Source organism: Labrus mixtus, chromosome 7 (assembly GCF_963584025.1).
Source record: "Labrus mixtus chromosome 7, fLabMix1.1, whole genome shotgun sequence".
In the NCBI taxonomy this organism is placed as follows: Eukaryota; Metazoa; Chordata; class Actinopteri; order Labriformes; family Labridae; genus Labrus; species Labrus mixtus.
The window spans coordinates 3,133,601-3,146,948 of NC_083618.1; the positions used below are offsets into that span (position 1 = coordinate 3,133,601).

General features: G+C 40.5%; 1 protein-coding gene across 5 annotated transcripts in view; it reads left to right on the plus strand.

Moving 5' to 3' along the window:
* Positions 1–13,348, plus strand: part of dlgap4b (discs, large (Drosophila) homolog-associated protein 4b) — a 114,126-nt gene that overhangs the window by 85,581 nt on the left and 15,197 nt on the right. For 2 of the 5 annotated variants that reach the window (XM_061042125.1, XM_061042122.1), the window contains exons 4-9: positions 5,944–7,211; positions 7,398–7,612; positions 8,459–8,560; positions 9,261–9,411; positions 10,746–10,998; positions 11,379–11,531. In XM_061042125.1, coding sequence (XP_060898108.1) covers positions 6,015–7,211; positions 7,398–7,612; positions 8,459–8,560; positions 9,261–9,411; positions 10,746–10,998; positions 11,379–11,531 — 2,071 coding nt within the window. In that variant the 5' untranslated portion in view covers positions 5,944–6,014. The remainder of the gene's footprint in view (positions 1–5,943; positions 7,212–7,397; positions 7,613–8,458; positions 8,561–9,260; positions 9,412–10,745; positions 10,999–11,378; positions 11,532–13,348) is intronic. The other 3 variants (XM_061042123.1, XM_061042124.1, XM_061042126.1) reach the window with 3 other exon arrangements.

Here is a 13,348-nt window from a genome sequence, read left to right on the forward strand (position 1 = left end):
AACAAAATGTAGGAAATATTTATTTTGCTATTATAATAGTCAAATATTGACAGACAGGAGTTCTAATAAATGTAAACGAGGACAGGCTGACAGGGAAAAGACTGGGCGATAGTCCCTAGAATGACTTTATATAACCCATGACGGTCCCAGTAATGTTTCAACCATTTGTGTTTTTGAAGATTTGAGACTTTATCCCTGTATAGTGTATTACTATTTAAGGCTGCTGCATAAAATATTCCATTCAATTCAATTATTTTCATCCAAACAAAGTATTCCCTTGGTCCCAGTGCTCTAGTCCTCATAAAAAATTATCAGTTGTTGAAAGAAGCTTCAAGTGCATATTCTTATATTGTTTACTGTACTTGAGTGTTTCTATTTTATGCTCCTTCTCTCCCACAACACATTTCACAGTTATGTACTTTTACATTGCTGTATTCTTCTGACATCAAAGCAACTATTTATGTCAAAACAACACACCTGGTTCAAGATAAAACCTAGGATTTTTAACTTTTCGCCTCGTGAACGAAAAAAATACCCTCCTCTAGAGTTCAAACGAGCCCCAGCAATTACCAACTAGCTTCAACAGTGAACACTGCTTATATGTTGATGCTTTCAGCAATCCAATCATTTCACATCTATTTATATTTTTATATTTTTTTTTTTCTTAACATAAATGAAAAACAAATGTTAATATCAAGAGAAAATTCAGGGTGGAATATACTGTCACTTCTTGTTTTTTGACAATCAACACAAGATAATGAGACTGATTCAAAAATGGCTCTGTGGATTTTTAGCTTTTAATCACTATTTAAACTATATTTTAAATCCACCCTGGTTCACGTCATTATTGCTGTTTTAAAACAATTCTTTAAATTCTCACTTGAGCAAGTCCTTACAACTGCCCAAAATTCTGAATGAAAACATCAGAGTGACAAAATGTGGCAGAAACAGTCCAGCTTGTATTGAGTGTTGTCGCCCTCTTCTGGTCAGAAGTTTGAACTGGTCTGCCTGTGGCAAAGAGGCTGTGGCTGCTGAGAGAATGAGTAAGGTCATGAGTCGGAGTCGGTGCCAAACGCCCTATTTCCCACTGGAGGAGCAGATGGCAGCTCCCCAGTGCACAAGGCAGGGAGATGCTGCCACCAGACGCTCCAAGCAGGGTGTAAAAACACACACACACCCACACCCACACACACACACACACACACACACACACACACACACACACACACACACACACACACACACACACACACACACACACACACATCCACGACATTGTGTTCATTTTGCACTGAGCAAAGTATTCTCTATGAGCAGAACAAGATGCCCACACACATTTGTCTGATTAGAAACAAGCTAATGAAGGAAGAAGTTTGACCTAAATTCTTCTGCTTCTCTCCTCTGAGAGTTACAGTTTATTAAATGCCTATAAACTATTCCTGTTATACACACCAGTGATACTGTACCAGGTAGCTATCGTTAGTACTAACATAATGCTACCCCTGGGGTAAATCCTGCATAGGCACGGCATTGAATTTTATTGTAACTCTGATGACACTTAACTCCATGCCCCATTAAAACCTGGCACTGATCTTTCACATATCATGTCCTGTCTGGCAGAAATTAAAAACTGGATGTCAAAAATGTTTCTACAGCTCAACGACTCCTAATCGGAAGAGCTCATTATTACTCCCCCTGGCCCCCTGTACTAGCTACATTAATAATCTATCCCACCCTATCTAACAATGTTTGCAAAGAGGCCCTAACCTAGGGACCATTTTTGACTCAAACCTATCTTTTCATATCCAGATGACTAAAGTGATGCCGTCCTGCTTTGCTCAACTGGATGATTAAACAAAATCAGGTCATTCCACTTCCTGCAGACGTAGAAGCTGATGTTAGCAACAATAACATCCAAAGACTGCAATTAATTCAAAATGCTGATGCCAGGCTTTTAATGCGCAACAAGAGAAGTGACCACATTACAGTTGTCCTTGCTTCCCTTCACTGGCTACCTGGCTGTGAGTTTTAGAATTGATTGTAAGATGGTACTGCTGGTTTGTAGAGCCTGAAATGGCCAGGCCCCAACCTATATCTTCTAACTCCGTCAGAGCCTGACCGCTACTTGATATCCTCCGGTAGGGCCCTATACTAGTGGTTCCTACTGGTCAAATATGATGACCAGGGCACACAGTGAAACTTCCTGCTCTCTGGCAGGTGAACTCTGTGTCCTCTTTTAAATCTTCTTAAAGCTCACTCTCGTCAGCTGGCTTTTTCTGAACGGGCACTTCAACTTCACAATTTGTTTTAATCTCAAGCAATGACCTGCCGTTTGAGCATAAATATCTTGAGAAAAAATTAGTAATTTCTACAGTGTGAATTTATTGAAAGAAAGTTGAAGCTATAAATGAATATGAAGGCACATTTGGGCCCTACAAAATAAGAGAGCATGTTTCTATGGAACTATGAATCAGCACTTTGGTACTTAAAATTGTAGAAAAGTCAATGAAAAGGCAAATTTGCTAAATTAATTCTGTCATGTTTCCTCAATACAAAGCATAGTAACATAGGTACGATTCAGTCTTAAAAACAAATTCAACATTAATGTGTCAAAGTGTCTCAAACTTTTGACTGGCAGTGTACAGTTTACAGTCCTACCTCCCTTTATAACCCCTCTCTCCCTGTCATTTCAGACTGTGCTTTTTGATACATTGGGGAGGATATGCTAAGCTTAGCTGAGTGGCGTGTCACACCGGGATATGAGGCAGTTAGCTAATGTGGTGTAAAAGGATTTAGAGGATTTGACCCTATCAGCAGAGATGACACTCAGAGAGGCTCTGTTAATGACACTAAATGAGTCTGTGCCTGCAGCATGCTAATGATGGTGGTATGAAAGCTAGGCTTATAATTATATGAAGACTTCCTGAGGACATGTGAGTGTGCTCATAGTATATAAAAAAGAGTTAACGCACAGTACTTTTGGTACCTTTTGTGTAACAGGGAATTACAATCAGTTCACATTGTGCTCTGTAAAATGGTGTGAGCTGCTTTACTACATCTCATCACTCACTTTCAGTCGTACATTACAACATGCAATCACTTTTCTGCATAGCTCTCAGAATGTGAATACACAGATTTAAAGCAAAAAGCTTTCTCTACAACATGTCAACAAAGATTCTATTTTATAGTTTTAAATGACTCTTTCCCGGGTACATGAAGCAAAATAATATATGTTTATATTCTAAATACAGGACCAGGCTGATGTCTGTTATAGGGACTATTCTTGTTTCGTTCTTAACTTTTAGAACTGAAAGCCATTACCTGCAGGACTTAATGTTTGAATAACCACATTGTGATACTTGGTGTTGTTTTGTAGATCATCCCTGCAGTTATTTATTTGCATTAAGTGTTAGAAGTGTCGAGTGTGACTGGGGGCGCTGTATGGGCTGGATTGTATATCATATTATATTGCTATATATGTTATATAGCATATTTGATTCCTGCAAATTTCTGTTTTTACACTCTGTAAGTCATGCTGAAATATACACACACATATACACGCACAAACAGGATCCTCTGGACATGCACTAATGGAGAGATGTCAGGGTGAAGGAGCTGCCCACAGCGAGCGCTCCTGAGCTGATGGTGGGGAGGGGGTTTGGTGCCTTGCTCAAGGGCACCTCGGCAGTGCTCAGGCGCTCCAGCTACCAGGCCAACTTCCATATTTGCTCCGCACCGGGACTTGAACCGGCGACCCTCCAGTTCCCAACCCAAGTCCCTACAGACTAAGCTACTACTGCCGCTCACATGACGCAACATACATTTCAATTCAATTCATAGTGATACTCAATTATCAAGTAAATTTAACCGAAAAACGCGTTTTATTACATTACAAATTACATTAAAAAAAGCAAACACAACAAATGCCGTGGAGCAATTCTTAACAAACCAATGAAACTACCAACAGTCAGGCACAACCACAGTCATAGTCACCGACAAAATCACACAACCGAGACAACTTATGCTAGGTAGCAGTTTTTGCTAGCAGTGGCAAACAGACAACATAAATAACTTGCTTTCAGCTTTTAAGCAAACTTACAGTAGTAATGCAGCTCGGTCTTTTTAACCGTCCTCATTGTCGTCCTCATTGTCCTTCACTTGTAACACAGCCAAATGTCTCCACAGAGTTAGCATCCTTGTTGTTGAGCAGTCTTTGGTTAGCAGGCATCCACTGTCCCCGTATCGCGGCCCACACTCAGTATTATCATTAGCTTGACACACATGAATCAGCGAACTTGTTTTTATTTCGCGTATTAGATTTGCTAGTTACTCCTGTGAGGGACAAAAAATTACTAAAGTATAAATTAATAAATGAATTAATCAATAAATAAATTTTGGGAGAAATGCAGACAATAATGTATAAATAAATTAATAATTAAATAAATGCATCAATAAATATATAAATACTGAAAACAATACATCAATGAATAAATAATAAATACACTTTGTTAATGAAAAAGGCTATTTATATATTTTTACATGTATTTATTAGCGTATTTCTACAGTTATATATGTATCAATGCATACATTTCCACATTAATTGAGTTATTAATTTATTTCCGTATTTTTACATTTACACATCTATTTATTTCTGTGTCCAGGTCGTAAGAGGAAATGTAAATTTGCTTCTGTCTGTTTTTCAAAATTAACCAATCCTACTTCAGTAATGTTAGGACGGCCCACTTAATTTACATATTTACTTTTCCTTGTACAACATGGACACAGAAATACATAAATAAATATATTAATATATTTATTTATATATTTATTGATGCATTTATTTAATTATTTATACATTATTGTATGCATTTCTCCCAACATTTATTTATTTATTTATTCATTTATTTATTTATTTATACTTTATACTAGTCATTTTTTGTCCCTCATATACTCCTAGCCTATAGATTGTTGTAAGTATGCTAAGGTGTGTTGGGTTTGTTATGTGGTCCCCATAGGCTACATTCAGTTGGACTTACAACAATAACAAAAAAAAACATTCAAATTGCATGTCAGCAGCAACGTCAACAGGAGGCTGATCATTACCGATCATTACTCGTTCCTGGAATATCTCACACAAAATTTATATAAATTAGACTATATATTGTAATATATTGTAGACTATTTAAATAAAGTTTTTTAACATTAAGGCTAAATTGATGGCTAGTACATTAATTTCTGAAAATCTTAGATACATTTTTTACTTAATTACTGTCTGGGTTAGGGGCTTGGGGAGGTTCAGCTGCCCCCAGGAGGGATTTAATCACTGCCAGAACCTCTCCTGTGCCGCCTCATTGCCTGTATCTAGTAGAATATGTTGAAGGGTATAGTATAAGGTATTATATGCCTACTGATAAAATATAACTTTGTTTTTTGTTGGGGCTCTTTCTTTAAAAAAGACTGCATGATTCAGTGTCCACACCAACATTTAGTTTGATTTGCTGTATGATGTGAATAAATGTTCTTCCTTTGTTTCCTCTGAATGTGAATACACTATAAAAGGGATGTGTGTGGCTCCACATAGTTTTAGAGGGGTCTGAAGTTACAGATGACTGCCAGTGCTTGTTCTCTTTCTCATAATGTATGCCCCAGCCCACTGGCAACAGCTCATATTTGTTCTACATGTTGTTTTTCCATTCACTTCCAGCATTTCAAAACAGATGTTTGCTGTGGGATGCAAATAAAGCTGGACTATTCACTGCATAGTATTTCCCTCACTGTCCTACAGATTGCCTGTCTGGTTTCGCCCATGAGTGGGCGTGTTTTGCTGATGTAGAGTGCTGTAGAGTGTGAGTGTAGATGACTGTGTTTGTGTGTTTTGTACTGTACTAAATTCACCAGTTGTGAACTTCATTCCTCTGTTGTGTCTTGTGTCTTTGTTTCTAGGAATCATCTCAGAGGTCATCAGTTGTCTCTTGGCCTGGAGGTCTTCTAGAGGGTTTGACCTCCTTGCCACCATGAAAGGGTTGGGGACCAACCGTAACAGACACCTGTCTGACTCCTGTGAACCTTCAGCAGGCCATCCAGAAGCCCTGTACAATCAGAGGACCAGCACCCTGCCGCGTAGTCCCTACCTGCTGAGCCCCACAATGGACCACTATGGCACAATGGACCCTCATCTCTATCAATCAACAAATCCAGGCTCCCTTCCACCAGAGTGCATGCTGCCCCTCAACAACCAGCTGTCCAACAGCAGCACCTTTCCCCGGATTCACTACAACTCCTATGACCAGTCTGACTTCTCCCCACCTGGAGACAGCATTGGGGGGATAAGTACTGGCACCATGGGCACCTCCATGTCCATGGGCATGGGAACAGGCATGGGAATGGCAGGTCTGAGTGCACGAACACCTATGATTACAAGCGGCTCAGCAACTATATCACACCATATGACCAAGAACCAGGCACCTACCAGTCTGCTGGAGTTTGATAAGCAGCTACCTGGAGGCCGTGATGGCTTCAGCACTTTACAGTTTCATAGAACATCTGCTGTTGCAGCTGCCAAGCAGCGCACGGACAGTCCAGGTCGTATTCGTTACATGCTGCACTCTGTGCAGAAGCTCTTTGCAAAGTCCCAGTCTCTGGAGAGCCACAATATGAAAGGAAATGTCAATGGGCGTTCCACTGGCAGTGGTGGAGGCTCGTCCGGCACAGATGATGGAGGGAAGCAGAATCGCAGATCCAAAAGCAAAGATCGGGGTACAAAATCAGAGGGGACTACCAAGCGACGACCACGCTCCAACATGTCAGGTTATTGGAGCTCAGACGATTTGGACAGCAGTGATTTAAGTAGCTACCATAACACCATGGCCATGATGACTCTGGGACGTCACACTGGCCAGGACAGCCAAGGAGGACAAAGCAGATACATCCACAGTGGCTACAACACTATTAGCACCTCCAAAAGCAGCAATGACATGAAGTATCCAGCACTTCCTATGCCAGGGGGTGGGGGAGGTGGTGGACTAGGTGAATCAGGGAGATTGGTGATAAATGATAATGACTATATGAAAGGAGGGTCCTGGTCTACACTGACCATGGGGCAGCCAAGACACGTGATCCAGAAGGGCTCAGCTACTCTGGACAGGTCAATGCTTAAGTCCAAATCCTGCCAACAGGAACTAACCTGCAACTATCTGCAGGTTGGACGTAGGGTGAGTACACCTAAAGGGTATTAAGTGCTTTATATAATGAAATTATAGACACATATACATTTCTATATCATTGGTAAGGGTTAAATACTTTTTAAAAGTATCCCAATCATCAAGACTATCTTAGATTACAAAGTTTGTTAAAAACAACTATTCTTACTTATTTCATCTACCGAATGCTCTCTGCAGGGTGATTGGAGTAGCACTTTAGGACGAACTGGTGGTGCCAATGAAATACCGTGCCGGCGGATGCGCAGTGGTAGCTATGTGAAGGCCATGGGAGACATGGAAGACAGTGATGACTCAGAGGGAAGCCCCAAACCCTCGCCAAAAACCGCCGCTCGTCGCCAGAGCTACCTCAGGGCTACGCAGCACTCTCTGAGCGACCAGCTACCCCCACGCAAGTAAGACAACAGACTTTTATTTCTTATTTTATTATGAGGCATATAGAGGTGTCCCAAAGTAGTTTGAGCTTTTAAAAATGAGTAATTATTCAAATGTTTCTGATTCTGATTGGCCAACCTATAATCAATCAAAAATATACATAGGCAACCCTATACTGTTCATTTAGGAGGGAAACCATCACACCCAGGCTCAACCTGTCATAATGCAGAAAAATTCTAATGCATTCAACACACATGCACACACACAGCCCATGCTGGGCTTACTCACGCACAGAATTAAGTGGTGTCAGACTCCCTGTTGTCTTCCACATGCCAGCCTTACTACCAAACCTCGTCTGTGAATCACCTTCCTTCTGTTGGACCCACAAAGCATTAGTCTAGCTAACATGATAAACACAACAGTAGTGAAGTGAACATATATGGCACTGACTTTCCCATCAACCTGATTGATCACAGTGAGTCGCTTAGGATAACATGACTTCTGGAACAGATATATTGTACAGTTTGCTATGATAGGGAGGTAGCCATATTGGTGAATAAGATTTTGTGAGGCGTGGACCTGCAGGGAGTCTGCTTGCTTTCTGCATTCTAAGGAAGCATATGATGTTTTGTTGCTATGTTTAGGAAAGACAAAGGTTTATGTGTGTTCCTGTTCCTGAAACTCTGTTTTAGTATTCTGCCCACAGGCCTACCTGACATACAAACCTTCACATGGAAGGAGTTTATGTTGAGGAATTTAAGAGTCCCTTAAGAGTGCTTGAATGTTTAACCCTACTCCCCTTGATAATCCCTGACCATCCAACCCCACTCTTTTCCGGTTCCCACCACCTTGCTCGGCATGAGCAGCAGAACCCTGGATTACTCCTTTTTGCAGGGGGAGCTGGATGCCCTGTGGTCTCCTCTCCACAGTGTGTCCTCTCTACACCAACTGGGCAGGTCAATGAGCAGGTCAGTGGTAGGTGTGTAAGCCATGTCTCAGGGGTGTGGTGCACAATGCTTAAGTCGCTTCAGATCATTCACAACTATGCACTGCACCCCTGTGATTTCTGTAAAGTCAGCAGCAACTGCAACTGCTGAATTCATGCCCTGCTGCCAACTACTGCCAAACTCCTTTAAGCTTGTTAATACCATCTGCCCCGTGCTTTTAGGTGAAAAGTGGCTGAGTTTGTGACCACTGAAATGGAATAAGGGGACATCTGGGTGTATAGACCATGGCATGGCAGTTCACTGCCATGTTATATCACTGTGTGCCGACAAAGAACATAAAACAACCTCAGAGCTGCTGTTTGATTTCACCTTGGTTCTTTGTCTCGGGCACCATGATGGCATAGAGAGGTGTGTACATACGACACCTGGCATCACTAGCTTTGCATGCAAAGATGCTACAAATAAAATGAGAAGAAATTGGAATACAGTCCAGGTTTGGATATATAATGGCTCATAAATGAAAGTGGAAATGAAAAGGGGTAACTTGAATACCAACCTTTTACCTATCTTTCAATTTTTGCTCATTTTCCCACCTAATCAATCTTCTCCTCTGCTTCCCTGAAATCATACATTAATGCTAACCATTTTTACATCTTCCTCAGACTTTAATTTTTCATATCCTTAACATATCGACTGAATGTCTTCTTCCCCCTCATCTTAGCTGTCTTCCATCTCTCCGAGAGCTCTCCAACAATCGCAGCCTGGACAACCTAGACTGCATCGGGGGTTCAGGCTCGTCTTTGCCACCCTGGGATGATGACGACTTCAGTCAGGCTTGCAGCACCCTGGGCAGACGAAGCTACACGGGACAGGTCAGTGCTTGGTGAACAGTGCAAACAGGGATTGCATGAAATGTGAAGTTTGTGAGTAGTCAGAATTTCTGTGTCCCTGCCCCTGTTCCTAATTAATTCAAAATGCACTTGCTAGAAATGTGCATCCCTGAGCTTCTAGCAAGCGTTCTACTTTTACATCCTCATCTGGTTTCAAAGAGCCCTTTGTCTGCTTGTAGCTACTAATGTTCATTTCTGTAGTATAATTTGCATATTTACTGATAGAGCTTGAATGTCGGAAAAATGAGCTTCCACTGAACAAAGAATCCCAAATGTCTTTCATATTAGTGTTATTAACGTAAAAGCTGAATGAGTGGCATAGGTAGTTTAAAGTGTAATTTAACACTTATATAAGGGCTATTAGCCTCCCACTGACAAGGTTAGAGAGATGATCAACTATATGCGAATCCGTTCTGATCTTTTTCAATGAACCTGTCAAAAGAGGCAGCACAGGATTAGAACCGGATTTTTATGCAAGTTCTGACAGGTCATCACATTCAAATGAATGCACGCATTATATGAATTCATTTGCTTTTTAGATTGCATGCACAGCAGCGATCCATTGAAATTTTAATGACTAATTTGAATCTGAATGAGAGAAAATCATATAAACCCAATATTTCAAAACAGTCTTAACTATTATACTCTCTTCTTCATTTTCTTTTGAGTCGCCACTCCTGAGGTCAACCATCTCTAAACCATATAAATAACTTTGCCAGAAACACAAGTGTTTTACCTTGACTTTTCTGTCTTTTTCTGGATAAAATGACACCTGCGAGCTAGTTCAGTCAGTTAACTCGAGCTGCACTGATTTCACACCTGACATGTGCCACGATCACCTGACAACACCTCCTTCCAATTAGAGGTCTATTTAAGCTGCTCCCCTCTGCTCTTTCATTGCCAGCTCTGTACTCTTGCTCAGACCCCCCATCACCACAACCCCAGCATTCACCTGTAGGCTCAGACTCGGGGGGGTTTAAGATATTATCAAATTTCTGCATGTAAATTAAAACTGTGAGGAGGGATTAGTTCGGAGCCTATAGACACCAAACACAAACTTCTTCTGCAATAAATATTTTAAACGATACAAATGTGAGTTGTCTGACTGAAATGACAGTTTTAATATGTGGAAAAAGTCTGATAAAGAGACAGCACATCAAGTATGCATTGCATGAATGGAAGAAACACTTGTGTCAGTCACAAGATGTATGAAGGTGTATGTTTGCTTTAACAGCAACATTTACCTTCACTGTTCTATTTCTCTTCCTACTCTACTGCTACATCATTGCATCAATCATGTCCTCTCTTTCCTCAAGCTAAGGGACCTAGATATGAGTCACTATGAGGACCGCAGCTCAGAGTCCACGTTCAGAGATTCCCGTTCCCACTCTCAGGACAACCCAGAGCCTCCAGACTTGCCCATGCCAACATGCTTCCGATCCCGCAGCCACAGCTACCTGAGAGCCATCCAGGCTGGATGTTCCCAAGATGACGACACAGCATCCATGGACTCGGGCTGCTCACCACCTCCAACTGACCCCACTGTTCGCACCTATAGCACCAGCACTGGTGAGTCACTGGCTGAAAAACAGATGATAGATTTGCTGTGTATACTTTATTTTAAAAAGGGCATAATGGAGGTCATGGTTCTTACCGTGATTCAATTTTCTGTGCAGCCAATTTTAGATCTGTTTTTTTACAACACACTCAGTGTATGTAGCACACATCTGTTTTAGCTATTCATTTAGTGATTAAATCTTGATCTTTTTTTTTTAACTTCCCAGAGTGACATGCTCCCCAAACCTTTTTGATTTGTCGACCATTTTCCCCAATGTTACTCTGAATTTTTATAGCCTTGGTTCTGGTTGTGCTCGTCCTTCCGCATGCACACTCCAGTGTTTTTTTTTAATATATATAAGCTCAAATGCAGCCTTTTTTGCCCATGCTAGACATCCTTTCTACACATTTGAAGACATGGAAAGAACAGTTTGCCTCTTACCTGATAGCCACTGGCTTGGACAAAGCCCCAAAGGAGAAACAGCTTGCTATTTTTCTTCAGCGTTTGGGGAAAGACAGACCACGCATCCTACCCGCACACACAGGTAATAAATTGAAATCCTAACCCTGATAAAGATGTAAATAAATTAAACACCTCAAAAGCTACTGAAGTGAACAATAATAAAAAATCATAATCATTAATAATAATAATTAATAATAAAAAGTTAATTATTAGGAAAAGCTTTTTCCAGTCATACGCACACAGCTCCAGTCAAAGTTTTCAAACCTCTGCCTTGACAACAGTTGGAATAAATGGGTGTGATGACAAGTACACTGATGAAGATGGTTTTATGTAGCCTAGTTGTTGACTCCTGACGTCATCCCAAAATCAGTAATACAGTTTGGGTGTATGAGCATCTGCTTGGGTGAAAACTGTACCATAGAGCATCCACTTTGTGGCGCTCTTTGCCACAGTCTTAACAGACCAGTATGCTCATGGTGCCTTCATTCTGTTGTATTTTTGTTTTCTCTTGTTTGATTTTGCTATACAGGATACAGTCTAGATTATCTATTTGAGTGTTTCGATCTTTCCACTTAGTTTGACAACTTGAAATCGCTGTTCGTGGCATTGTAGTTGGTTTTAAATGTTTATTTTTTTGTAAAAACAAGTACAAGACAAATAATATTCACAAAACGCTGATGGAAGAAAAATGGTTTTAATTATTTTTCCTTTTTTTTTTTTTTTTTTTTTACATTAGGCTAGCTTTGCGCACACAAAAAAAGCATTCTGCTGTATGAGACAGTTAACAAGATGTGTTCACTCTAAAACACAAACTCTGTACAAAAAAATTTATTAGCTGGAGTAATCAAACTGTAGCTTTAGTCTCCGAGGCGTTCCTGAAGGCATCAGCAGACACGCCTCCTTCGGGCAGAGACACAACAACACTCAGTAGGGACCGGCTCTTAATTCCCACATTTTGATCGAGGCTGCGGATGAGGTTTCTGCTATCAAAGTGTTTATTCTAGAGACTGCTGCACTTGATAAAAGGGTGAGTATTTTCACGGCTGTTTTTTTTTTTTTTTTAAATATAATTTAGTTTAAGCTAATGTCATTTCAATTGAGCTGAGTGAGTTTATCAAGATTATTCTTATTGAACCGGACGCTCTTAACTTCAATTGTTGACAACAGAAAATTAGTCCAAAAACGTATTTGAACGCCAATTACGTTTTCTCGATCTGTTGCTTCCTCGACTGTGTTTGCGTGTGCAATGTAACTTCAACAGGTACCATTCAACATTGTGCGACGGGTTGAAGCATTGCTACACAAATATAACTCGTGACTCCAACCATTCAGCCTAAATGTGCCTCTCTCTCTCTCTCTCTCTCTCTCTCTCTCTCTCTCTTCTATATTGAATAGCCTTTTAAATTGACTTTATAACCTTTTAATAGGTAGGCCTTTTGCTACCCCCTTTGTAGGAAGCCTAAATTTAGAGGTAGTCTAATAGGAAAATGTCAGATTTTCATTTGAGAACTATAGCCTATCTCTTAATTGAACACTTAGATATGCACATATTCTTACTCTCAGTTTACTCCTTAGATGCCCCAGTCATTGATCAATGTATTGGTCTATCGTGCCTACTGCAGTGGCGATTTTTGTTGCACTCTTTCCATATATCAATAATTAAGTATTACAGGTACCATGTGTTCAGTATTAAGTGTCCTGTTGCTGACATCAGAGAAACATCTAACTTCCCACCATGTGTGCTGCTAATGCCTCTGATGCTCCACCATGGGAGTCAGATAAGTGGGATGCTTGTGTACTAGACAATGTTACAGCATAGTAAACTGAAGTGTCCTTTAGCTGCCTGTATAGTTAAATGCATTCACATGCCTTTGTGATCAAGTGCTTTCTTTTTGGTTG